This window comes from Cyprinus carpio, unplaced genomic scaffold, assembly GCF_018340385.1.
Source record: "Cyprinus carpio isolate SPL01 unplaced genomic scaffold, ASM1834038v1 S000006481, whole genome shotgun sequence".
Lineage (NCBI taxonomy): Eukaryota > Metazoa > Chordata > Actinopteri > Cypriniformes > Cyprinidae > Cyprinus > Cyprinus carpio.
This window is the reverse complement of record NW_024879156.1, coordinates 199,383-225,790: the sequence shown is the minus strand read 5'-3', so window position 1 is coordinate 225,790 and position 26,408 is coordinate 199,383. Positions and strand designations below refer to the sequence as shown.

General features: G+C 36.0%; 1 protein-coding gene across 7 annotated transcripts in view; it reads right to left on the bottom strand.

The window, feature by feature from the left end:
• LOC109073893 (kin of IRRE-like protein 3) overlaps nucleotides 1–26,408 on the bottom strand; it is a 203,576-nt gene that overhangs the window by 59,804 nt on the left and 117,364 nt on the right. For all 7 annotated transcript variants that reach the window (XM_042754250.1, XM_042754251.1, XM_042754245.1 and 4 more), the window contains one exon: nucleotides 6,634–6,783. In XM_042754250.1, coding sequence (XP_042610184.1) covers nucleotides 6,634–6,783 — 150 coding nt within the window. The remainder of the gene's footprint in view (nucleotides 1–6,633; nucleotides 6,784–26,408) is intronic.

Below are 26,408 nucleotides of genomic sequence, written 5' to 3'. Positions count from 1 at the left end.
CAGGGAAAACTGACTGGTTTACAATAGCAAGCAAATCCGAGAGCCTCTAAAACACATCAGCAGACTATTAACTGGGAATCTGCATATGGAGCGAATGCAGAAGCTTGGTTTGTCACTATAGAAAATGTAAAGTATAGGGGAGGAGATGTGAGATTGTGGGGTACTTTACGGTACATTTCACAACCTATGAATGCCTTTAACAGATCTCAGGAGGCAAAATACTCCTAATTATGAGAGATCTGCTATTTACTGTGAGACCCCTAAAAAGTGCTGTCATTGCTGTTAGTGCAGTTTCTCTTTCCAAGTCAAGACGGTAAATGATAGGTGATGGGTGATACAGACTTAATGGCGTCAGAAGCTGATCTCAGCGGATTTCTCTACTGAAACGAGCGCTGTGCATTTATCCCTAGATTTATTTCAATATTGCTTTTTATGTGGCTAAATTTACACCTTCAAAAGTGATCGCGCCTACAGTCTCCACGGAGCAGCCATTTGAATCTTTGCCAGTGAATGACCTGTGGCAGAATATAGATTTTTACAGCATCCATCGATATGATTCATGTTCACTCCAGAGAATTCTCTGTGACATAATCGGCATGCACCCTCGTGCTCTCGGGGCACTCAATGCGAACAAGTCTTATTTCTATTTAAAGTGGTGGTGGCTGCGAAAAGCATATCTGTTTTTCAAACTGAAAGGTTTAACACAGCATGTGTTTTTGTGGTTGATTGGGTTTATATAACAGACTCCACTTGTTTAGAGATGTATCACCCATTGTCAAATTGCAAGGGCATCCTAATATCACCTATATCTCTTCGAGTACTGTGTGGTACGAAGTCCAACCTATTTCTGAGCTCTACCACGGGCTATTACTGCGGCCATCACTGTAATCTACAGAAATGAGGCTTGAAAGAGGGATGTGCTTTAACATATTGCTGTAGAAAGGAGTGAAAAATAGACTGGACTGGACTAATGGCTTTTAAGTCCTTGAGCCTGGCTGTTGAAATCACGGTGCCAGAAAATGCCAATTATTGTCTGTTGCCTCATTGGATCCCATTCACTTTTAATAGACCATGAAGTGTCTCTTATTTCCCCTATTGAGGAGAGAGCAGCAGACGATTATGGTGCAATGAATTTTATCTGCCCACATACAGCTTTTAATTTCTCTAAGTGAGTGGGAGACAGAAAAGAGGCAGGATAACCCAAAAACAAACATTTAATAAGCCATCGAAACAGACTGTGCCCCCATCATTTAGTGGACTACTTTGGAAAGTTGTTTTGAAGGTATTTCAAAGAATATGCCAATATTGAATTAATTAAGAAGAAAGGCTGTTATGTAAAATGAATATCTTATGTTGACATTGGCCAATTATTTACCTATATTTGGCCTCACTTTTTTCACTTTTTATGTTTCCTCGTTCTGTATCTGTGCAGCTCACAAAATCACATATTATCTCTTTAATATCTCACTTGTTTATTCTAGATGTCAGAAGGATTAAATGGAGTGATTTTCACTTACAGTACATCTCATGCTTTTATAAGCGATCTCAAAATAATCTCATATGTCTACTTGAGAGTTTCAGAAGATCTCAAACTGTGATTTCAAAGTCTGTAATCAGAGTTTCTATATGAACTCAAGTGCTATTTCAAAATATAAATATCTGAGTGATCCTGTCCACAGTAATTGTATTCTCCAAGTCAGTATTCTTAATGTAGGTTGCAGTTATCTTATTTGTGGCAGTATGAGAAATCTGCAGTTGAAACTCGCATTAATGAAAACTCCATTACGTCTTGTAAATTGAGCAAACTTTGAGCAATACAATTAACTGTGGCAACTGTCAGGTTACAATTCAAGGTCATGTAATGTGAACATAGCCAAATCAAGTGCTGTTTATGGTGGTGGAGAGTCAAAGCAAGGGAAGCAAACTGAGTCATTTTAATGGTCATTGACTTGGTTCAAAATTTGCATTTATTCTAGATGAGAGATTGATGGGTTTGTTGCAGGCGTCATCTATTCCCACTTAATGTCTAGGTCTTATTTCTAGATGGATGCAGAATATATGCACTGGCTTCTAAAACATTACTGATTCATCAAGCTCTATTAATTCACAGTAATTTGCAAAATCAACTACTTCAATATGGTTTGGCATTGTCTTACTAATGGAACCACAAGACACAGATTCTGCAGAACTGCACTACTTTGAACCATATAGATATACACAAAATACTAATACTAATACTTGCTGAGTGAACCACTTCTTTCAACAGGGAAGTTACAAGTTACATGCACACACACACATAAACAAACACACACATACACACAAAAACTCTCACTAAAAAAAATAGTAATAATACAAATTTAGACATTGAGTGCTTGGGTTTGAAATCAGTGGGAATTTACTTCCTGCAGTGATCTGTAATAACATGAAGGAACAATCCTAGCTAGTCTTTGTGCAAGCCGACACCAGTCAAATAACAAACAATGATTAACTGTGATCTAGAGATTACATCCACCCACCTGTATCATTATCTGAGCTGGGCCCTTGTATACAAATCAGCTGCCTTATACAGCCAAATATTGTGCCTATCAGTGATGTTCGCTATGATGCACATTTCATCTCTCCTCTGGATATCTCTTAGATTAATATATCATTATATAAATCATGCATGCTTCACCCAAGAAATGCAGAGCAGAGGATGTCAGAGAGAAGAATAATTCTGTCATCGATCACAATGAATACCTAAGACAACCCACGTCAAGCAAAGCAAACAATATAAAATAGCCCCATTAGAGTTAATGAATCCATCAGGACAGAAAAGGATTAGTCTTAATGTCGGATCGATGGAAGAGGGAAAGGGCCGTGAATGGAGACGTGACGCAGTGATTAATAGTTTTGGGAATGAGTGAGTGTATCTGCCTGACGGCTCGAAGAGAGGAAATGATTGAGAGAAAATGTGTCAATTACATACACAACTGTAATTTTCTCCCAAATGGTTTGATTCTTAAGATTCAGGGTACCAAGGTTTGGATCCATTTTGTAGAACACAGGGATAATAAAGTACGGTGCTTGAGTTCCAAGTCACAGCAAATCAATACAAAAAAAAAAAAAAAAAAAATTAATGATATTGGGGGGTATTCCAGAAAGCAAGGTTAACTAACTTTCACATATACCCAGAACTCTCGGTTGATTAACCCATACCTTGCTAACTTGAGGTACAGTATGCTAGTTCCAAAACGCATACGGGAGTACCTCAGTGCCTCAGTGAACTTACAGAGCGACAAATCAAGTCACCATGGAAACAGATGCTAAGAATGTATGTGATGACAATAATATATATATATATATATATATATATATATATATATATATATATATATATATATATATAATATATATTTATTACTTAAATAGTGCTTTATCTACACCCACTGGAGTCTCGTCACACTAATAGCTCTGAAGTAAACTAACCCTTGAACAGAACTTGCTCCGGAGCAGGTTACTATGGCAGGTAACCTCTGTTTATCTGCTGACTTACCCTTAAACATACTCGGGTATTTCACATAATCTGCTTTCTGGAATACCCCCCAGCTCTTTTTTAGTAATATTGACTTGGTACCCACAGGATCTTTGACTGACAGCCAGCTGTTTTCAAATGTTTGCAGGTCTATTTATATAGTATGCATGCATTGATTGATAAAAAATATGTCTCTTCCAATATTTTATTTTATTTTTTATTTTATTAATCAATTATTATTTTTATTTTGTTATTTTTATTTATTTTTTATTATTAGTAACTTTTTTTTTTTTTAAGTTAGTTCTTTACTAATAGTTTTTCATTGCATCAAAACTGGTATCAAGAATCATGAAACATCCTGGCATTGATATCTACTGATATTAACTACTGAAAATTCTGACGTTGTGAAAATCCTAGTAGAAATGGACATTTGACATTGCTATGTGACTAAGGAGCTTCCGGTAGATTTTTCCTTTTTGTTCTCCCACAAAACGTTGGCTTTGATCTGAGCATCACAAATCCGAAAGCTACTGTTTGGATTACGGATGTGCTAAGAGTGAAAATAAAACAATGTGTCAAAATCGGAATCAGCATGCTTCTCATCTCTTTACGTCCAAGCATGCTTGTGCCATCTCCCTCTTTGGTTCTGTTTGCGTATTCACGTTTACACTAGTAATGCACACAGTGCATATTCATGACTTCTATCTGTGTGTTTGTGGCAGCCTTGAGCTGATGTCTTTAATTAGAACAAGCAGCAAAAGGACCTCCACAACGAATGTGGAGACTGATATGAATCAGCCTGATTTATTAAACATATTGTTTGCGATTTCTCATTTTAATCAATGTTCTCTCGAACTGAAACCGCACTGAATGAAACAAGCCTTTTCCATGAATAGCTGAGTAGGCTGAAATTGAAACGTCGCGTTTATATGAGCTGTTGTACTTGCCGCTTTTTTTTTTTTTTTTGTGCAGCTGCTGGCTTAGAGTATGTAGTAATCGATGTGTCAATTTTCTTTATTGGATGCAGCGTTACTTGTTGACGCAGACAAGACTGATAAAAGGAGCAGCTGTGCAGAGTTTTATTCTCTAAAGTGTCATTCATGTCAAAGCAATGCACCTCCGCCCTTGTACCCGTAGCTTGCTTTTAAAGTGCTCTTTTGTCTTAAGCACCGTCTCTCGGCAACTCGAAGAAAAACTAAATAAATAATTACATAGCATAAAAAAAGAGAGACAGAGAGAGTGCAGAACTTCATTGAAATTCTTTATGGCCCTCTGAGCGCTGGCCCGCCATTGATCCGCATGAAGGGCTAGATGGGGCTGGCACCTCAGATTGGGTTGGCCCTCAGCTCCCGGCCGGGACTGTTAAACTGCAGCTGATGTGCCGTTAAGTGCCGCTTTCTGTCTCTTTTCACATAATCGTGAGGCCCGCAAGCTCAGAACCTCTTCTCACCTCCCAACCCCCACCCCGGCTTCAATTCACCCTCTCTTTCTCTTTGACCACTTTTAAAGCTCTTCTCCCAGTGTTTACACTGCCAGGGCCCAGCTCCCAGGAGCCTGATAATGACAAACTTGGGAGCGGAATGGATTTATCAGGGCTCAGTTGCCTATTGGGGTCTAATTAAAGGCCACTATCAGTGCCAAAATGGCACAGAGCAGCGGCCACTGAAGGTCAGAGGCAAATAGACCTGTGATCTCCAGTGGAATACATATTTAATTTTAAGGATAAGCCCAGCAACTGTTTTAAAGAGGCCAGCCGGGCTTTACGTCATGCTTTGCACTGGAAATACCCCAGGACGCAAAGCAGAGCTGTATCTGTGATAGGAAAATATAGTAAAACGTTGATTTACCCGCTATGCTGCTCATATGGGAATCATTTTTGCATTGAGACCTTTGTTAATCTACACTTTTCAAAATGATGCTTACACCTGCTCGTTCTCCACAAGGATTTAATTCGCTGTAATCCAGGAAATCCAATGTAAATGCCATATAGGGGGACCAACTGTTTCCGACCAACCTAAATATGAATATGAAGTTTGTGATGTTCTAAGTCTGTAGGCAGACAGAATGGGAATCCAGTGGTCATTAGCACGAATTAAGCAATCAACTAAGCCAAACAAGCAGCACTTTGCAAGTGAGGGTGAGCTACACACTTCACAAGCTATTAACCGTTAAAAGTACTTAAGAGGTTATATTTTAGTTGCTCTTGTCCTTCTGCGCCTGACACCAATTGGACAGTTTTTAAAAAGCAATCACACCCTCCAGCTTAAACTTGTGTATCAAAGTCAACTTTAATTAGCTAAAGCCTTGTTTAGAACCAGTTTGGTTATTTGAGAGGTAGATGAAGACCGGCTGCTAGTTGAAGTGAAAATTCAATCAAATTTGTTGGAGCTGTGGAAACTTTTGCCTTTCACACAGTCATTAGAGTAAATTGATTACATTTTAAAATCAAATATGTCAATTTCTTTGGAGAAATGACCAGATTAGACCAGTATGAATTGCCATGCCTGCTTTGGCTAGTGTACGCAGGTTAGTGCTAGTATACTGTAGCAGTTGATGCTTCACTGGATTGGTTGGTTATGTTTCTTGTGGAGACTGTGACACTTGGTTAATATTGTCAGCCAGCATGGTCTTTCTTGTTAAGCTAATGAAGCTGGTTTACTAGTGCATTCATTTTTTGTAAAGTTATAAAGCTAGATGACCAGAAAGCTAGATAAGTTGGTCAACTAGCATGGTCTTACAAGTGAAGCTGACTAGCTAGTCGACCAGCAAAAATTATTAAACAAATCTACCAGTGTGGTTAAGCTAGTTAAGATGGTCAACTACAACATTGTTTCTTGTACAGTTGGTTAAGCTTGTGAAGCTAGTTAATATGGTTGACTAGCACAGCATGGTCTTTTTTTGTGAAGATGGTTATGTTAGTCTACCAGCATGGTCTTACAAGTGAAGATGACTAGCTAGTCCACCAGCATAGTTTGTCTAGTGAAAATGGTTAAGCAAATCTAGCAGGATGTCCTTTTCAGTTTTGTCAAGATTATGCTAGTTAGGAAGCTTCTTGGGGAAACCAGCATCAAAATCAAAACCTAAATTGGTGATTTTTTCACAGTTTATGACTTTTTTACCTATAAGTTCTCTTCCGACGCCCAAAGCGAGGCCATCTTTGATCCACAGCACAACACCGTGGTAACCAGGGATGGAGCAGGGGAGCGTGACTGGCTGACCAGCCACAACTACCAAGTCTTGAGGCTGCTGCGCGAACATGGCATTCACTCCTGAAAAAAAGAGAAAAAAAAAAGACAGAAAGAGTTAAACTTTAATGTTTTAAATACAACAGTAGAGATCTTTCCTCATACAGACATCCATTAAGAAATAGTTTCATGTTACATGACCTAATTTAAAGAATTTATTCAATGAATAGCTCTCAAGTACTCAAGTGTGATTAACACGCAATGTTCAAGTGCACCAAGGGCCTGTCAACACGGCATTTTCACACAGAAAATTACCTAAAGCAAATGAAGTTGAACTCCATTAGAGATGAGTGGCCTGAGAAGGCTGTCTTCAATAACTCTTTGAGACCCTCTTAAAGAAAGGAGTCATAAATATGAGAACATAGAAAGAGTAAGAGAAGGAAAAAATAGTGCAAAAACGTCAGTCTTTAGGATCAACAGTATTCCTGTATCTATCCGCAGGTGTGCAAGAAAATACCAGCACAAAGAAACATGTCAATCGGGGGGGTCCAGCTTTGACTGGTTAGCATTGACAGTTGGACCTAAAGATTTCTGTCTCCAAAGGGAATCTAGTTAGAAGACAAATGTCTTGTATTTCAAACTCCAGTGGTACATATTGCATGTGCAGTCACAAACATGCACGCTCAAAAATACAATGGCTGACATCAGCTATCAATATTGCAATGAGCTGTCTCAGTGGAGAGCTGACGAGTTTCTTGCTGGCAGTTCTGTATAATGGGAGTCACACTGGCAGTCATGCTGAACTCTGCAGCTGTCCCTGATGTGTGCCTATCTAGAATTGAAGAAGATGGCTCTTATTGCTCATTCCACTTTAAATCTCAGAGTACTGTTTAATCAATACTAATTTCTGTGGAATACCAACCACCAGTTTCTTGATGTACTTTAAGTGTGTATGTGTTTCTAACTTAGTTATACTTTGCAAAAAATAAAAATAAATAAATAAATAAATAAATAAAATGTTTTCAGAAATAGGAAAATAAATAAATAAATAAATGACAAAACAGCCTTTGGAGGATGCCTTTGCCCTGTACTGTAATACCATATTCAAAAGATATTTGAAAAGTTACTAAGATATTGGCAAAAAAAAAAAAAAAAAAAAAAAAGGCCAAAAGCAGTATTTAAAAGATCATGATAATTCAGTCTTACCTTTTTAGTAAGTTCAAATGTAAAGTGGTTCATGAAGAAAAAATAAAATAAATAAATAAAACATTTAACCCACCAAATTTTAACAGAGGTAGGGTTAGAGTTCAGTGGATAGTTCAGGTATATTTTTCCACTGTAATGTTTGCTTAACCTTTACATTTTTATAATTTTTTATGTGAATATAGGGATGCAACCTTTGCCCTTCAAAGCACTAATTTTGTTACCAATTCTCAATCTTTAGCAATAAAATCATAGAAAAATAGAATTGAATTTTCTTTGCACAATCAATAGGTCTCTGCGGACGGTGACTGTGCAATTAAAGGTTATGATATTTACTCAATTTATTAGTTGCATATATGTCAGTTACCTTATGTATGTAAACATGTAGAGTATATGGACATATCTGGCTGTTTTTATGTATTTACTTAGTGTCTTGCAGCATGATAGCAGTCAAAAAAAAAGTATTTTCTTTTCTGTCAAGCAGCTTATGAACACAAGAACATGCAGCACATGAATGCTCTCCAAGAAACACGATAAAGCTAATTCAGTCTAATTATACAGGGTTGAGAGTGATTCATTCAGGTGACACACTGACAAGTCAGTTATGAAAACATGTTATCTTGCACATTCTTATTGGAGATAGGGTCAGTCTGTAGTAATTTCCTTTATTTGAAAACAGTTGGACTCTATTATGTTTCTCTGTTTAGTCAGCTATGGACGCGTCTCTGTGTGAGTATGTTCTAATACCTATAAAATATGTAATTTTCTAGATAAATGCTAAATTAAACACACAGGCAGAAAATAACTAATTGCCAGAATCCAGCAGGATGTCTTTAACGCTGTGAATTCCATGGATTAGTTAACAAATCAGTCATACCTCTGTCCTGCCTCCAGTAAAATGTGATGAATGACTTGTTAAAAGCTAAACATGAGTCCACAGATTAATTTATACAAATTCTCCCTGGCAAAACCCTGCGTCTGCTGCTCCACCAAGCTATTATTAAATCAACAACTGCAAATATGCACTATGAATTCTTATGAATATATTGGGTGTGTTTATCTTTGAAGGCTAGCAGGCTTGCCTGGACACTGCAGTGTTCCTCATTCTTGCTTTGTTTTTGTGTGTGTTTGCTGGGAAGGTCCTCTGTAGATTACTCAGGTGAGCTTGCAGAGACTGTAGACGGAGGAGTTTATCTCACGGCTGTGAGACGCAGCAGACCCGCTTCCAGGCTGCTGAGAGGCGTCAGGTTTCTGCTTGCCTTATCACGTTATAGGAATACTGAGTGCAGATGAATTCTTCCTTGTTCTTTTTTGTTCTCTCTTCTACTACGAGATGTGTATTATTGTATCATCCATTCAGTGCAGTAATTGAATGACCCCTCGGCTGTTATTGCACTCAGTGCTCTTGTTAACTCTTGACTTCCTTCAAATACACACCACCATGTCAGCTGCACCCTGACCTTGCAATTCTTATGGTTTGTGCAATAAATTCTTGTGTACTAGCCACTCTTTGGCTTAAAATAATAACTGTCAATTATTTCCTTTGACATTCTCATTATGATTATTAATAATTTTGCAAAGCCTAAATTCACATGCAGTAACTTCCATTTATCAGCTATTGACCATTGCAAGAAACTCCTTTTTGTATGGGCCAAAATGTTTATGTTGATGTATCCATTATTATTATTATTATTATTATTATTATTTTTTTGTTATATTTGCCATTGAAAGATATTCTTTTTGATACAAATCAATGTGATACAGTGAATATATTTGAGTGATTTAGTTAATATTCCCTTATGTTCTGTTTATTTATTTTAGAAACCTTGCACTCATCTCTCATCAACTATTTAATGAGCAATTACCTGTGTTCCCCAACAGCAACCCTGTAGCTGTCTGTCTGTTTGGTTGGAAGAGATGTAATTTCCTTTCAATATTATTATTATTTACTTACTGTATTTTGCCACAATGACAAGTTTATTATTATTATTATTTATTTTACTTTAGCAGAAAGTTGTGAATATAATTTGAAATTAGTGGAACTAATATTAGAAATGTCGCTGTTTTAGCTTTTGAGGGAAGCTTTTAAGTTTTACAAGTTTTCATAATATAAAGTGTATGTTTATATTACTGATAATATAACTAGATGAGGTACAGTAAAATAAACCATGTAATCTCAGCTATAATTTTGAGCAAAATAATTGTGATGATCAGTTTAACCATTATGCAGTGTGACTAAAATGTGATTAAGTTTTAAATGACTAAAATTATGAAACAGAACATGTTGACTAAATATATTGAAAGCTAAGAAGGGACAACTGACAAAATTTACACAACTACTACTACCAAGATCACTATCAGTGTGGTCACTAATGGGAAGTGGAGGCCTGGTCAAGGAGGTTAACATATCCTGATCTATTTGCAGCACTTCACCACCTAGTGCGTCCACTCGGACAGCAAAACACCGGCCTGTTTTATTTCCTCCAAACCACCTCAAGCAGCAGGAAAATATATGTAGGTCAGTCAAGAGGGAGATGCAGAGAAATGGGTAAAAAATAGCTAGGGTTGAACTGGGGGCTTAAGTTCGCCCACTCTGGTGGAGGCATCTGCACACGTTTCAAGCTCAGCGATGCTTCGGTCACATCTGGCAGCGTTCCGCTTGAATGCTCAGGCAGCCGGCCTCGGAGCAGACCCTTCCTTCTTCTCCCCCTCATCTTCTCAGCTTTGGAGACTGCCAGCTGCACAGGCAGCCGTGCATGGAGACCAGTGAAGTGGAGGCAACAGATTCCTGCACTCTCCCTCATTCGGCACTACTTCTTTATTACACCCCATAATCAAGTCCTTCAAAGCAAAGCTGGGTGAGGGCAAAACAATCGAACAATAACAAACGGCGTCCGGTCAGGGTGAATGACAACATCTTCCTGATTATGAATGATTAATGCTAATGTACCAGTGTGGGCAGAAGGGACACTAATCCTCTTCATAAATGCTTTATTTACTGTAAATGATAAACTATAGAGAGCCATATTACTTTCTCATTACTATAATATTAAATGTTACAATTAACAACAGAACAAAACCAATAAATTTAATTGTTATTTATTTCAAGATCAATTTAGATCAATTTCACGAACGACTCATAAACAGCAACATTTTTATTTTAAGTATGTTATTTATGTCACAATGTCAAAATGGAGGGTGCTTGAGAAGGAGTTAAGCCAGTGATAACATTATGTTCGTCCATCAAGCCATGGGGGCACCCCTGTTCTAATGGTAGAGGCCACAACACTAATAGAAAGATAGAAAAAAAAAAAAAAAAAAAAAAAAAAAAAAAAAAAACTGTCTAGCTTGAATTTATTTCTGAAGCCACAATTTTGCAAAACTAAAAAAAAAAAAAAAAAAAAAAAAATAATAATAATATATATATATATATATATATATATATATATATATATATATATATATATATATATATATATATATTAAAATGGTTTATTTTATTTTGGTTTTTTTTTCTCTTTTCTTTTTTTTTTTTTTTCGCATTTGCATTTGCACCATATGGTCTGACAATTGAATTGTAAAGCGTTACATAGAGCCCACAGAGCCTCCCCTCAAAAACAAAAACAAGGGAAAAAAAAAAACAAAAAAAAAATAAAAAAATAAAAATTCTGGCATGTTGTGTGGAGTGTAGAATAGAGTTAAGTTAAAGTGTGTTGTTTGGAATGTGTCTCCCTTGTCTACTTGTGATCCGACAGACCAAAACACATCTAAATATTATGGCTACAGTTTATAGTCATGAACAGAATATGGATTTCAGTTGCACGTTCATACAGACAGTATTCAAGTCTCTATCATAAGCTGCTATGTGAACAGTACATTTCAAGACTCACATCTATATATATAAACATGGCTGTCAATCCTTAACAATGACACAGCCATAACGCCAGGTGTATGTAATGTTTTGAAATGAAGTAAGATGGTCAGGTGTAGTTTGTTGATATTCCAGGCATGTGTCCAGGATCTGTAACTACTGCAGGCAGTGCCTTGAGGGCCTCTCCTCCCTCCAGCTGTGTACAGACGAAGTTAAAATGGCCGTACTGTGTTCAGCCTGAATACTCTTAAACCTGAATCTCTTCACATTCAGGTACAATTGCACCATTCATTTTCAGTTATCAAACCTGACAGTTGGATTTTGAAAGACTTGGAAAACTTATAACAATAGCATTTAACCTAGCACTACTAAATCACACTTGTGAATGGATTGCCACCCATTTACATCATAGGTAAAGAACGCTATCCCTTTAAGAAAATAGCGACGAGGTCGATTAAGTCATTCCCCAGCAGGGAGTTAATTAGCATTCCAGCCTTCTGTAATATTGGTGATATGCCGTTAAGCGTGTAAAAAAGTAGGAGAAAAAAAAATATAATGAATATCCAACTGTCATAACCCCTTAACCACCAAAACAACATTGAGTGTCTGTGTATCAGGATTTAGTTGATTTAGTGCTGGCTGTTATAATGATGATGAAGAACAGATGGCATGGGAAGAGATGAGGCCACAGCAGGGGTTTTATTACCTCGCAGGTTAGTTCAGCTACCAAAACTGTTGTTTGAAAAATTATTTATAGATTTAAATTTACAGTAATTTGATAATTATGAACAGAACATGCCATTTAAACTTATGCAAAATAAGTTTAAGTGGCATGTAAGTCCCTGACTCTACATTCTTATGTCCCCTATTCTATTCTATTCTATTCTATTCTATTCTATTCTATTCTATTCTATGCTATTTACTGTTTGTTTGGTTGTCCAGTAAAAATGAAAAAAAAAAAGTGTTTTATGCTTTCAATATAAAGTTAGAAGCAGTTAGAAATTTCTTTCCATATAATATGTTTATAGTGATGTATGTTACCTACCTAAGAAATACCTAAGAAAACTTAAAGAGATGTATGTATATGTTTAAATAAGAGGAAAAATAAAACATAAAATATTAAATGATTTTACTATTACATTTGCCAAAGTAAATTTAGTGTTGTTGTTTTTTTTTTATTATTGTTTATATATATATATATATATATATATATATATATATATATATATATATATATATATATATATATATATATTAAATATATATATTTACAAATTGTATTGATTGGCCTCTTTTATTTTGACTTAATGCTTTATTGCAGTGTTAAATAAAAATTTACAAGTGTATGTTATGCCATGAATATCACACATACACAAGTTTCAGACACAAAGACAAACACATCATCAATCTAAATGTAATATTCAAAGCTTATGGATTAAACCCTCACACTCTACACATCCAGAGCCAACTTATTCTTCATTACTCTCAAACTGTATGCACATCATCCTGTCATGTATTTTTATTTACTGCCACTTCTTTATTCGTGTCTCTTAAATCTCCCTCCCGATGTTTATTTCTTCATTTATTTAGCAGAAATTGTATACTTCAGCTTTACAAAAACACTCAGTTCTCAAACCTGAGGCAGAGCATTCATGTTTACAAATCGATATTCCAAAAATCTAATCAGCTCAGGCTGGCCACATACTTTAAGATTTTAAGGCTGTTTTTAAGCAAATTGGGCGTGGCGGATTCGACACTTGTCGCAAACGATATCCAAATGTCCAAAAATGTCCAAAACATCCTCTATTATGTGGTGTCATTATGAATAATTAACTGCTCCCGATTGAGACGGAGCATCCCCGAACTCAAATCGTAAATATCATATGTGTTTAATATTTATGACTCTAGGTCAGGCTGCCTGTGATGTGATACACAAGATAGCCAAGCTGACAACATCGATTGTGTGTTTTTCTTCTCTAGTCACGTTTGATCTCACAAGTCTCCGTGAGATCTTGTGTCACTATGGAATCATTCCTACAAACAACAAGTGTGTGGTTTGGCGGTCTGGTCGAATCATCTAGTGTACGCGTTCAGAGGATTATAAGGCTAAAATCAGTTCAAACTGTATTTGTGTCTGTGGTTTCCCGTTGTTTTTAAATCAGCTAAGATTTGAAAATTGTCTAGTGTGTCCCAAGCCTCAGTCAGAATAAAACCCCAGATGACATCTGTTATCCAATGCGTGTTTTCCCAGACTATGAAGTAAATGTGTTTAGCCAATCCCAGCAGCCTCCTCTCTCATTCTCACATTCCCTCTTCTGTTTGCACTTGTTCTTCACACCTTCAGCAGTCCCTTTAGACAGATTGGATTATGGGTATGCTTGTTTAAGTGAGGGAATAGACAGACTAAAACTGATGAACCAGGAATCATTATGGGCTCTGTAATGTTTTCATCTCACTCCGTGGTAATTTGTTTACCCTCCAACACCACTGACAGTCCACAAACCCTTGCTCTATTTCATCTGGCAATAACAGACATCAAAACTCACTGTGAATCATGACAAAAATGACTCTCAGGGCAGTATGGCATAGCCACTCGAAGAGACTAATCAGTGGCTCTACAACACCTCAGCTGGGAACACACACACACACACACACACACACACACACACACACACACACACACACACATTCCTAATCAGAGGATATTACCTCTCTCTCCATCCATTCCCAGATTCCCATTTCTTTCTAGCTAGGAAGAGAGAGAGAGAGAGAGTGTGTGTGTGTGTGTGTGTGTGTGTGTGTAGAGGATGTGTCAGTGGAGCATCAGTGACTGTCTTAGGCAAAGGTTGCAGCCTCAGATGTTTGTCTTCATTTAGAAAATTGAAATAGGTAGTAATTCAACAATTCTGGTCCAAAGCCTGTAATTCACATTCCTTAATTGTTTCGTTAACAATTCTAATGAGTAAACTTTTGGCAATAAATGCATAAAATTCTGTTGTGGTAAATTTGAGACAGAGAGGGGCAGGGCACATAGGAGTCATGTAATAAGGAATTTGTTGAACATCACTGGTTGTGTTGGATGTTTTCCACTGAATAAAAAAGAACATGCTCAAAAGAGATATTTGTTTCAGAATCAAATTGCAGTGGTTGCACTGTACAAGTCAAGTCAAGTCACCTTTATTTATATAGTGCTTTATATAAACAGTGTGTCAATAATGCAAAATGACAGTTAAAGGCAGTTCATCATTGAATTCAGTGATATCATCATCCAGCTCAGTTCAGTTTAAATAGAATCTTTGCAATCATTTGCAATCAAGTCAACGATATCGCAGTAAATGAAGTGTACAGTGGGTATAGAAAAGAATCACTCCCCTTTAAAATAACCACATTTTATTGCTTTGCAGTCTGAAATTAAAGTGAACACAATTTTTTGTTTTATCCAGCTGTATTTATTCAGTGCAACTTATAACATCCAAGTGAAAGATATAACACCAACATGTCTGAGAAAAACAGAATCACAAAAAGGATCACCCCCCGCCTTAGTGACTTGTAAACTCAATCAGGTGTAGCTAGAAGTTGTAACCTTCTCATTGGCACAAAAAGCCATTTGACTTTCAACTGTGATCAGCTGTGCTCATTTTAATCAGCTCAGCATGAAAAGAGATGGAAGAAAAGAAAACGATATGTCTGGCGGAAATCCAATCCAGCTCACCATCCAAATAACAGCATTCCTCTAGTAAAGCATGGAGGTGGTGATATCCTGTTATGAGGTGTTTCTCCGCAGCTTGCTTTTCTCAAGTTTATGGAGCACTTGTCAGGATAGAAGGAACAAATGGACAGGGCAAAAGATTTCTTGAGGAAAATCTGCTGCCCTCTGCCAGAAAGTTGTCAACATGACAATGAGCCAAAGCACACAGCAGAACTGAGCACACAGTGGTTGAAGGAGAAAAACGTGAATGTCATTGCATGCCTAGTCAGAGTCTATACTTAAACCCCAATGAAAATCTGTGCAATGACCTGAAGACTGCAGTCCACACAGAAGAGTGGGCCAATATTGCAAAGTCTAAATGTGCAACATTAGAGACAAATCCCAACAGACTAAACGCTGTAATTAAAGAAAAAAAGGTGGTTCATCAAATACTGACACAAGGGGGTGATACTTTTTCCAACTTAGTAATTATATTATATTATATTATATTATATTATATTATATTATATTGTATTGTATTGTATTGTATTGTATTGTATTGTATTATTTTATTTTATTTTATTTATTTATTTATTTATTTATTTACATGTTTGTGTTATAGCTTTCACTTGGATGTTATAAGTTGCACTGAGTTAATATAAAACTGTGTCCGTCTTTTTTTTTTTTAAACAACTGATTGATAACAGTTATTCATTCAGGAATTAGATTACAGTGGTTACACTGTACATTTTGATTTATTAAAAAGAACTGGGTCATTACATTAATTTGAATTAACTACACTGGTTGTCCTGCATGTTTTTGATTCACTTAAAATAATATGTTGTTATAAGAGTCATTTGTTCAGGAATCCGATTGCAGTGGTGACAATGTATGTTTATGATTTACTAAAAATAACCAGTTATTAATTCAGGAATTGGATTACAGTGATAACATTGTCCATTTTTGATTCATTAAAAAAATAAAATAAAGTACTGTATGTTTTTGAGTCATCAAAAAGAACAGTCTCATTAAAGTAATTTGTTTAAGAATCAGACTACACTGGTTGGGTGGTACATTTTTGATTCACTAAAAATAACCAGCTCATTAAAGTTACTCATTCAGGAATCAGACTGCATTGGTTGTGCTGTTTGTTTTTGATTCGCTTAAAACTTAATTAAGTAATACATTCAGGAATCAGACTACACTGGACGTGCTGGATGTTGTTGACTCTCTGAAAAGAACTGGCTTACTATTCAATGCGTGTATAGTTTTAAATGGAACTAGTTCTAAAAAAAGATATTTGAATGGTCGTCAGATGAGCTTTTTGTTTGCATATACAGTAGGTGTAGTTACTGCATCGACCAGCAGGGGATGACTGCCCAGCACTGGGCCTGAGGTCTCCGCCGCTGATATGGATGGACAGCATGACTAAACTGCCTCCTCTATGTGGCCATGGGCACATGTTGCACTGGAAGCCTTCATTTAGCCAATGGCATGAGAAGACCGTTTCCTAATCCTGCCTGTTACTACCTGGACAGTCTGCCGTGTTGCCCCTAGACTAATTAGGGCTAGAAATGAATAAATCTCACCATTATTGTGTTTCCTCTCTGTGCTGTCACACTAAACCTGGCTGAAATTAGAAATTGCCATACACACTGCATTTGTCGGCTTTGTGTCCTTTGGCTCAAAGATGAAAAGCCCATCACGGAAGACAGATCGACAAATTAGACCAGCGACAGACACGATTTCAGTGTGTACCTGCTGGCTCAGATTCAGTGTTATTTGAAGGCATAATAACAGGGACAGCCCTGCTGGAGCTCAGCTAATCCAGACCTGGGGAACCAGGCGAGTGCAAACACAAATGGTGTCTGAGCCAAATGATGCTTAATTGAATTCTGCCTACTGGGCCGGAGCTGATGGCCAGATCAATCAACAGCTTGCATCTCCCTCGCTATAGCCGCTGAATCCTGCGTTTATCTGAGCATCATCATGCCTTCATTGCTAATACCAATCACTTAAAGTTTAAACAGCCTTGTGAAAAAAATAAAAAATAAAAAAAAATAATGGCTTTGGCCTATGGAACCACTTTGATTTACCATTTCCTCAGTTGCTAAATGTAAATAAACCTCTCACCTTAGATATTATAAGAAAATACTACACTTTCCATTATGATTGATAGCCTGAAAGGAATAAATATATGCAGCCTACAGTGCTATTACTGTACTAATTATAGTACTACGGCTGTACCATGGTATCAGATCATAATACCATGGTACCATATTCACATATCATGACATTTAATGGTAAATTAATGTATTTAAAATAATAAAATGGTAATAAATGGGGTTATTAACTAATAATAAAACTTCAGAAATAAACAAATAAAATAAATGTTGACTAAAATAAACAATTAAAATAGTGTTGTGTCGTTATTATTATTATTATTATTATTATTATTATTATTTTTTATTATTATTATTATTATTATTATTATTATTATTATTATTATTATTATTATTATTATTATTTCTGCTAGTTGCCAATGAATCATTTCTCAATTTCATTTAGTTTAACTAAATGCACTAAAATAACTAAAACTGAAAAAAAACCTATATCAACAATAATAATAATAATAATAATAATAATAATAATAATGACAAAACCACACAACAAAATTACTATAACTTTAACAAAAAATAATACGAAAACATAATAATAATAATAATAAAATAATAATAATATTATAATAATAATAATAATAATAATAATAATTTCAAACTGTCAATAAAACTATAATAGTGATAATAATGAATGTGCCATGGTTTAAAATGGTAATATGTTTATAGTAATGACTGTATTCCTTTTTAACATAACTAATACAACTTAAAGAGATTATGCTTTAAAAGAAGAAAAATATCTGTCTATCTATCTATCTATCTATCTATCTATCTATCTATCTATCTATCTATCTATCTATCTATCTATCTATATTATTATTATTATTATTATTATTATTATATAACTTGGCTTTGCTAATACATTTTGGAAAACTTAATTAATTGTCTATCTATCTATCTACCTCATCACCGCCGCTGTTTTGTTTTCACCAGATTTATTTCTTTATTTATTTATTCATTCCTTGAATAAAACAATGCATCACAAGCAAGTTTCAGACAAGGAGGAAAACATCTCATCAATCTAAACATCATATTCGTAGCTTATAGACTTAACCCTTCATACTCTACAGATACAGAGCCTCATTATTTTTTATTAATCTCAAACCGTATGCACATCATCCTGTCATGTACTTTTATTTACTGCCACCCAGCACTTCTTTATTTATCTCTCTTAAATCACTCTCCCAATCTTGACCTGGATGTGTTTGCGAGGAAGAGCTTTATGTGATTGACAGGAAAGATTTATGCCCGCGTCCTTCCCTTTGGGGGACGGAGTTGGGCATCTGGCCTTAGCCGCATCCCGCCAATCACTCATGGCCCTCGCTAATCTGTACACAGCATTCAGCTCCAAGGTGCAGGGCCTGATTGATGCTCTTAATTATCTGCTGTGCAATCACTAATTGGACAATGCAGCAGAAGTGTGGAGAGGATCAACAATTAATCACCAGATCTGTGCTTTGAAAGCTTGAGCTATTGTTGCTCACAGATGAATATTATATATATATATATATATCCGCCCTTATATATATATATATATATATATATATATACATACATATATAATAAAAAAGCATTTCAGAATAGCCCTATGGTTTGAGCTGTTTGAGGTTGATTTTACATTCTGAAAACGGTCATGTCACTGTATTTTCTATCAAAGTACAATTGTACATGTACAACTGATAAATGATGTAAGCTGTTTGTGTTTCTGAGCTGAAATGAATAATTCTGTCATTACTTACTCATGTTGTTTCTAAGTCTGTATAACTTACTCTTTTGTGGAATAGAAGACAAAAAAAAAAAAAAAAAAACATTATTTTGATGAATCTTCATGCTGGTCATCTCCATACAGTGAGTTCACAGTGGATTATTAACTCTATAAATATGGTCCACATGGTTTGTGCACCGTACAGTATTTGTTACACATAAAATCATGAAATGGATTTTGAATGACAAGAAGGTGAATAAATTACATAATTTATTTGTGGGTGAACTATTTCTTGAAGCAAATTGTTTTAGTATCCAACTATCCTAAATGAATCGTACTATAACACACAGTTTTCATATTCGCTAACCGTCTTATATGCTCAAAATACTGCTTAAAAGTGCTTCACATACACACCTTGAAAATGCCAGGGATCATTCCAGATTGATGAATACATAATTCATTGTGAATTTGGGGTCAGTGCTAAATGAATTGGTCTATAAGAGCTCGTTCATTTCAGAGAAGGTGAGGGTTTATAGATGGGTCACTGCCACCACTACAGAACAGATCCCATTAGAATGCTCATTCTGTGATTAGCAATGTACATTTTTACTGTGTGCATGTGTGGAAAGATGGCATTTCCAGATGCAAACAGACATACATTTGTATGGACAAGCAGAAAGTGTGAGAATGAGGACAATATGTATTCTCTTGCCATTTTCACGAGGTCAAAAAGATAGCATAAAAAGATAGCGTCAAAAACTATTTTTTCCTTTGTCATTATGTGGAAAGATGACATTTCAAGATGCAAGTGCGTGAGAACAGACATATGTTTGTGAGTACAATATGCACTCTCTTGCCATTTTCATGAGTCCAGATGGTTTTCAATAGTCTACTATAAACAATCTACTAACTATAATTAACTTTAGAACTTTATGTCATATAACTCTCTCTAAAATACAACTACCTGATACTAGCAGTCATTGGAGTATTAATAGACTGCTCGGCTGGGGTTAGTAGAATAATCTGACATACATTTAAAGTTATTTAAAGTTTTGATTGATTAAAAGCTAGTGCCTTGACTCTTGCTGTCTAAACTAGAAATCAGATGAGGACACAAAATTAAGACTAAAATGTGTTTAATTCACCAAACTCTTTAAATGAAGTCCTTTTGCACCTGCAGGCACAGCATCTGAACATGATGGAAGTGAGCTGCTCAAAAATCCAAATGGTACTGACATTAAAAAGCAGATGGTAATTGCTTTCATCTCTATCCGTCCGCTGACGTTTCTGGAACGTGTAAATTACATTTGATAGCGCAGAAGCGTTTTTGAAAAGGATGCCCATTAGGGGCCTTTACATGATGGTAAAAACCAGGAGAAATCATGATGGCGAAATTTGTTAAGTGTGGAACAACCTGGTTGAAAGCATGGCTTCAATAGTCCAACTGCACAGGCTTTGAATGTCGTGCAGATTTCGTCCCTTTGAATTACAGAGGGATGGGTGTACTTTATAAGAGGACTGAAAGGGTCCCGATGAGCCCCTTGTCCTCCTATGAATCATTAGATGGATTGTAGCGATGAAATTTCAACTTCTGGATGCATAAGTCTCCCTCGTAATAACTAGGCACGCTTTATCACCATGTACACACAAGATCCTTCAGGCTCAGCTGGCTACTGCAGATTAATAGTCAAATAAACATTGCATGCTGACAGTGGATAATGTAAGATGAGGCTTTGGTGTGTGTGTGTGCATGCGCCTGTTTCTGTGTGCTCATCTTTCCCTCAAATCTGAATGTACAAACTCATTTCCTGTCATGCATTCTCAAGTAAAAACAAATAAGCCAACACATGATGGGGCCAGTATGGCTATGGCACAATGCTTCCCGTTCTAATGAAGATTTGTCTCCCCTGCCGCAAACACAGAGCAGTCAGAATAAACATCAGCAATGAAGCCAGCATATTTATACCCCAGTTGCACAAGGCATTAGACACAACAGGACAGCTGCGGGGTGAAATAAAGATGGATTGCATGTGATGATGGGCTCTAAAAATTATAAATGGCAGATAGAAGAGGCCTGGGGGTGTTGTGCTTTTCCCATAAGCCACTCGGAAAGAGACACGGGGGCATTCGCGGTGGCATCAACTATCATAAGCCTTTATTTAATCTTTTTTCTTTCTTTCTTTTGGTCTGTCTTTCCTCCTTATCCTCATCTCATCAAATATTTCCAAAGACTGCTTCTAGGCTTCATATCCAGAGAATGGCATAGTGTCATATGGCATCCACACTTGTATTTATCCTGGTTTGTTCACTCTTGATTATAAAGCTTCGGAAATTCGCTCCGAATTTGGTGTTTCTGGCAACAAAGCAGCTGGCCTTTATTTTTTTGGTTTCTGGTGGGTCACTTTCATTTTGTTGCAATAAATATAGTTCTGTATGAGAGAAAAGCATTGATTGACCTTTTATAAAATAAATTGTTTAGCTTGTTGTTTCAGTTGTACAAGTGAAATATTCATTAAATCAGATCCACTAGGAAAAGGAAATATAATGAATGTTAGTGGAATGATGTCAACACACTAAAAACCCATTTGCTGTAAAATGTTGCAATGAAAAAAAAAAAAGTTCAAAATTCAAACCTGATCTCAAATGCGGTGCTGATACTTTATTCACTCCTTGTTAACAAGATAAAAGAGCACTTTTGATGTTCATAGAATTGTACTTTGAACAATGCATTTCCATTGCCATTAAATATAAAGATAGATCAAAGCTGCATCGATGAAAAATACATATTTTAATCTGTTAAATTGTAACCAGATGCTTTATTCAAACATATTGGCAGATTAATTTGTTTTATTAACAGTGCAGTGACCTTGAGAGATGAAATCTGTGTAACCCTACAGACACATTTAGTCCGTTACCACTTCCCATTAAAATAATATTTTTATAATAATAATAATAATAATAATAATAATAATAATAACAATAATAATAATAATAATAATAATATCATGCAATTGAATGCTACATAATAATTTGATTTCACTGGACAGGAAGCAAGAAAGCCATATTAATAGAAACAATATTTCTGAGTGTTGAAAAATGCAAGGGTTAGAAATTTGGCTTTCAAACGTTAATTAGGTATCGTAATACAAACAAGGGCCAGTAAACAAATAAGATGCGTTCTTATTCATTATTTTAATAATAATAATAATAATAATAATAATAATAATAATAATAATAATAATAATAAATAAATAAATAAATAAATAAATAAATAAATAAATAAATAAATAAAACAGAAAAAGCAGGATTTTAAGGATCTTAAATGTTAAAAGCAATATCAGATTGGCTGCAGTCTGGATGCTAGATGTTAATTTGCCTTCACAGGAAGCCCGGCAGCTGTGCTCCATACAGAAAGCTGACATAAACACTGAAGAAGTGGATGCTATGGAAATGATAGATCTTCTCGTCTAGTCAAATTGGTGTAAAATGGCAGGTTTTACACCTTGTTTACATCGGGCGCAAGCGACACAGCCTCCATATGGCAACTGAAATTGCTGCTCCCTTTTGCCACTCTCTGAATAGAATGAATGCAGACAGAGTATGCACAGGGTCAGCAAAACATTTTGCTTTGCAGTGGTTTAGCAGTAGGATTTTCCCAAATACTTGCTAGATTTTATTAACTACATTTGGTAAAAAAAAAAAAAAATAATAATAATAATAATAATTAAAACAATCACAACTTTTTTTTTTTTTTTCATTTACTTACATCTACTGTATATGCATGTAATTAAGGAAGACGGGAAACATTATCTCATAAGAAGACGATCACAATTTGCTGCATTCCAAAGTTCCAATTTGGTAAACTCTGACAGCAGCTTTAGAATGTTCCAAAGCATATAGTTTTGTTGTTGTTAATCTTTGGTATGGACTCACCCTAAACAAATGCCCAAGAAAACCTCAGCATCCCTTTTTCAAAATACTGATTTCACTGGTCCACAATATTTATTTAATTTAATTTAATTTAATTTCATTTCATTTCATTTCATTTCATTTCATAATTTGCTGACTGAATTTTCAGTTTAAAGCAAATGAGTCAACTCAGTTGGACTGACCAAATTTAGCAATGTGAATAGCCAATTTTTGTGGTTTAGACAAACACTTTTTTTTTTTTTTTTTTAAACCTACAGTACAATAATTGTGTGAGTTTTTATTCAAAGATACACATAATTGGCACTTCTACAAATGGTACTTCTAGGTACACAAATTTTCATCAGTCACAGTGGTGTGTTATTTTAGTGAGGTGTGAAACATCAAAAAAGGAGGTTGTTTCAGTATTCCCTTTACCATTACAAAGAGAAATTAAGATATGGTGGGTAAACTGGGCCTCACTGATCCCCAGCCACACTGAGCAGAGAAGTGCAATCTTTTTTTTTTTTTTGCCTTCATTTAATTGTTACAGTAGAGAAGAAAAGCTGCACAGGGAATTTGACAAGATGAATTGTGTCAGCAATTAAGTGTAAGTGTTGATGATGGCTCTTAAGTTGCCGTTCAACAAAGCCGTGCTAATGCAGTCCACCATGCCGTCTTGTTTTACGCCAGGGAGGACATTTTATCTTCAAAATTAATAAGTTTAAAACATTGTTATTAGAAAGTGTCTGTGGTAGAGCGACCAGATATTCAAACTCCCAAAACATCTGCTTGGGAAAGAAGGTACGGCCCACAGGTGTGTTTTTTGATTTATAACTGAGCAGCATGGCATGAATGAATGGGGGCCTGCTTTGGTTGCTCATATATTGAGAATGCCGGGAGATGACAATTCATCTCTCAGCAGGGAAGATGAATGAAAAAGTGGGGGGGAAATAGTGAGAAATTATCACAAAAACAAACAAACAAACAAAAAAGATTCTGTAGAGGTATATTAGAGATGTGCACCTTTTTCTATATAACCAGTTGCGTAAGTGACTGATTAATATGAGTTTTTGGGGTGATTTCATGCGTTTCTTATTTACCTAGAAACATTTACATTACATTTACATTTAGTCATTTAGCAGACGCTTTTATCCAAAGTGACTTACAAATGAGGACAATGGAAGCAATCAAAAACAACAAAAGAGCAATGATATATAAGTGCTATAACAAGTCTCAGTTAGCCTAACACAGTATACGTAGCAAGGGCTTTTAAGTAATATAATAAATAAAAAGAAAACAGATAGAATAGAGAGAGATTATATATAGGTGGTGTATAGAACATATAGCACATATTGTATAATAAATGAAAAGAAAATAGATAGGATACAAAAAGATTAGAAAGGTAGTTACTTTTTTTTTTTTTAAATAGAATTAGAATAGTGAGTGAAAAAGTTAGAGGGTCAAATAAAGATGGAAGAGATGTGTTTTAAGCCGATTCTTGAAGATGGCTAAGGAGTCAGCTGCTCGGATTGAGTTGGGCAGGTCATTCCTCCAGGAGGGAACATTTAATTTAAAAGTCCGTAAAAGTGACTTTGTGCTTCTTTGGGATGGCACAATCAGGCGATGTTCACTTGCAGAACGCAAGCTTCTAGAGGGCACATAAGTCTGAAGTAATGAATTTAGGTAAAGGGGTGGAGAGCCAGTGGTGGTTCTGTATGCAAACATCAATGCCTTGAATTTTATGCGAGCAGCTATTGGTAGCCAGTGCAAATTGATAAATAGAGATGTGACGTGTATTCTTTTCGGCTCATTAAAAATGAATCTTGCTGCCGCGTTCTGGATTAATTGTAAAGGTTTGATAGAACTGGCTGGAAGACCTGCCAAGAGAGCGTTGCAATAGTCTAGCCTGGACAGAACAAGAGCTTGAACAAAGAGTTGTGCAGGAATCTGCAGGAACGGACAGTTTTAGATATGTTAGATGATCATCAATCATAACTCCAAGGTTTCTGGCTGTTTTTGAAGGAGTTATGGTTGATGTGCCTAACTTGATGGTGAAATTGTGATGAAACGATGGGTTTGCTGGAACCACAAGCAGTTCTGTCTTGGCAAGGTTGAGTTGAAGGTGATGGTCCTTCATCCAGCAAGAAATGTCTGTTAGACAAGCTGAGATGCGAGCAGCTACCGATGGATCATTAGGATGGAATGAGAGGTAGAGTTGAGTGTCATCAGCATAGCAATGGTATGAAAATCCATGTTTCTGAATGACAGAACCTAATGATGCCATGTAGACAGAGAAGAGAAGTGGTCCAAGAACTGAGCCCTGAGGCACCCCAGTAGTTAGATGTTGCGAGTTGGACACCTCACCTCTCCAAGATACAGAAACAGATATGTCTTTCTTATTTACAAATAAAAAAAAAACAATCTTTTAAAAATGTGTTTAAAATGTGCTAAGTTCTTTGAAATGTACTCTTTGCAATCATTTTGGTTTCAAATAATTTTGGAAATAATCAATTGTACCATTTTCGTTAGGTATAACGTATACATTTTTTTGCAAATATCATGAATTATTCATTCATAAATACTGTGATTTTGGGAAGTTGCACCACATGGCATTTTACTGTCATGAGTTAGGTTTTTTGCCCTCTTTTTCTCTCTCGCTCTCTCTCTTTCTCTGCTTCAAACCTGCATTCGGTCCACCTGTTCGCAATCGTTGCACTCGCTGATTTCTGGCAATCATCAAGAAACTATTTCTTTTTTTGTTTTAACCACAATTATGGAAAAGACTACTGACTTGACAGTTGTCCAGAAGACGATCATCGACACCCTCCACAATTATGGTAAGGTATAGTGGGTTGTTGATTTAAGGGCTGGCTGTTCACAGAGTGCTGTATCGAAATATATTCATAGAAAGTTGACTGGAAGGAAAAAGTGTGGTAGGAAAAGGTGCACAAGCAACACGGAGGACCACAGCCTTGGGAAGATTGTCAGGAAAAGCCGATTCAAGAACTTGGGAGAGCTACATGAGGAGTGGACTGAAGCCGGAGTCAGTGCATCAAGAGTCACCACACTCAGACGTCTTCAGGAAAAGGGCTACAGCTGTCACATTCCTAGAACCAAGCCACTCCTGAACCAGAAAAAATGTCAGAAGCATTTCAC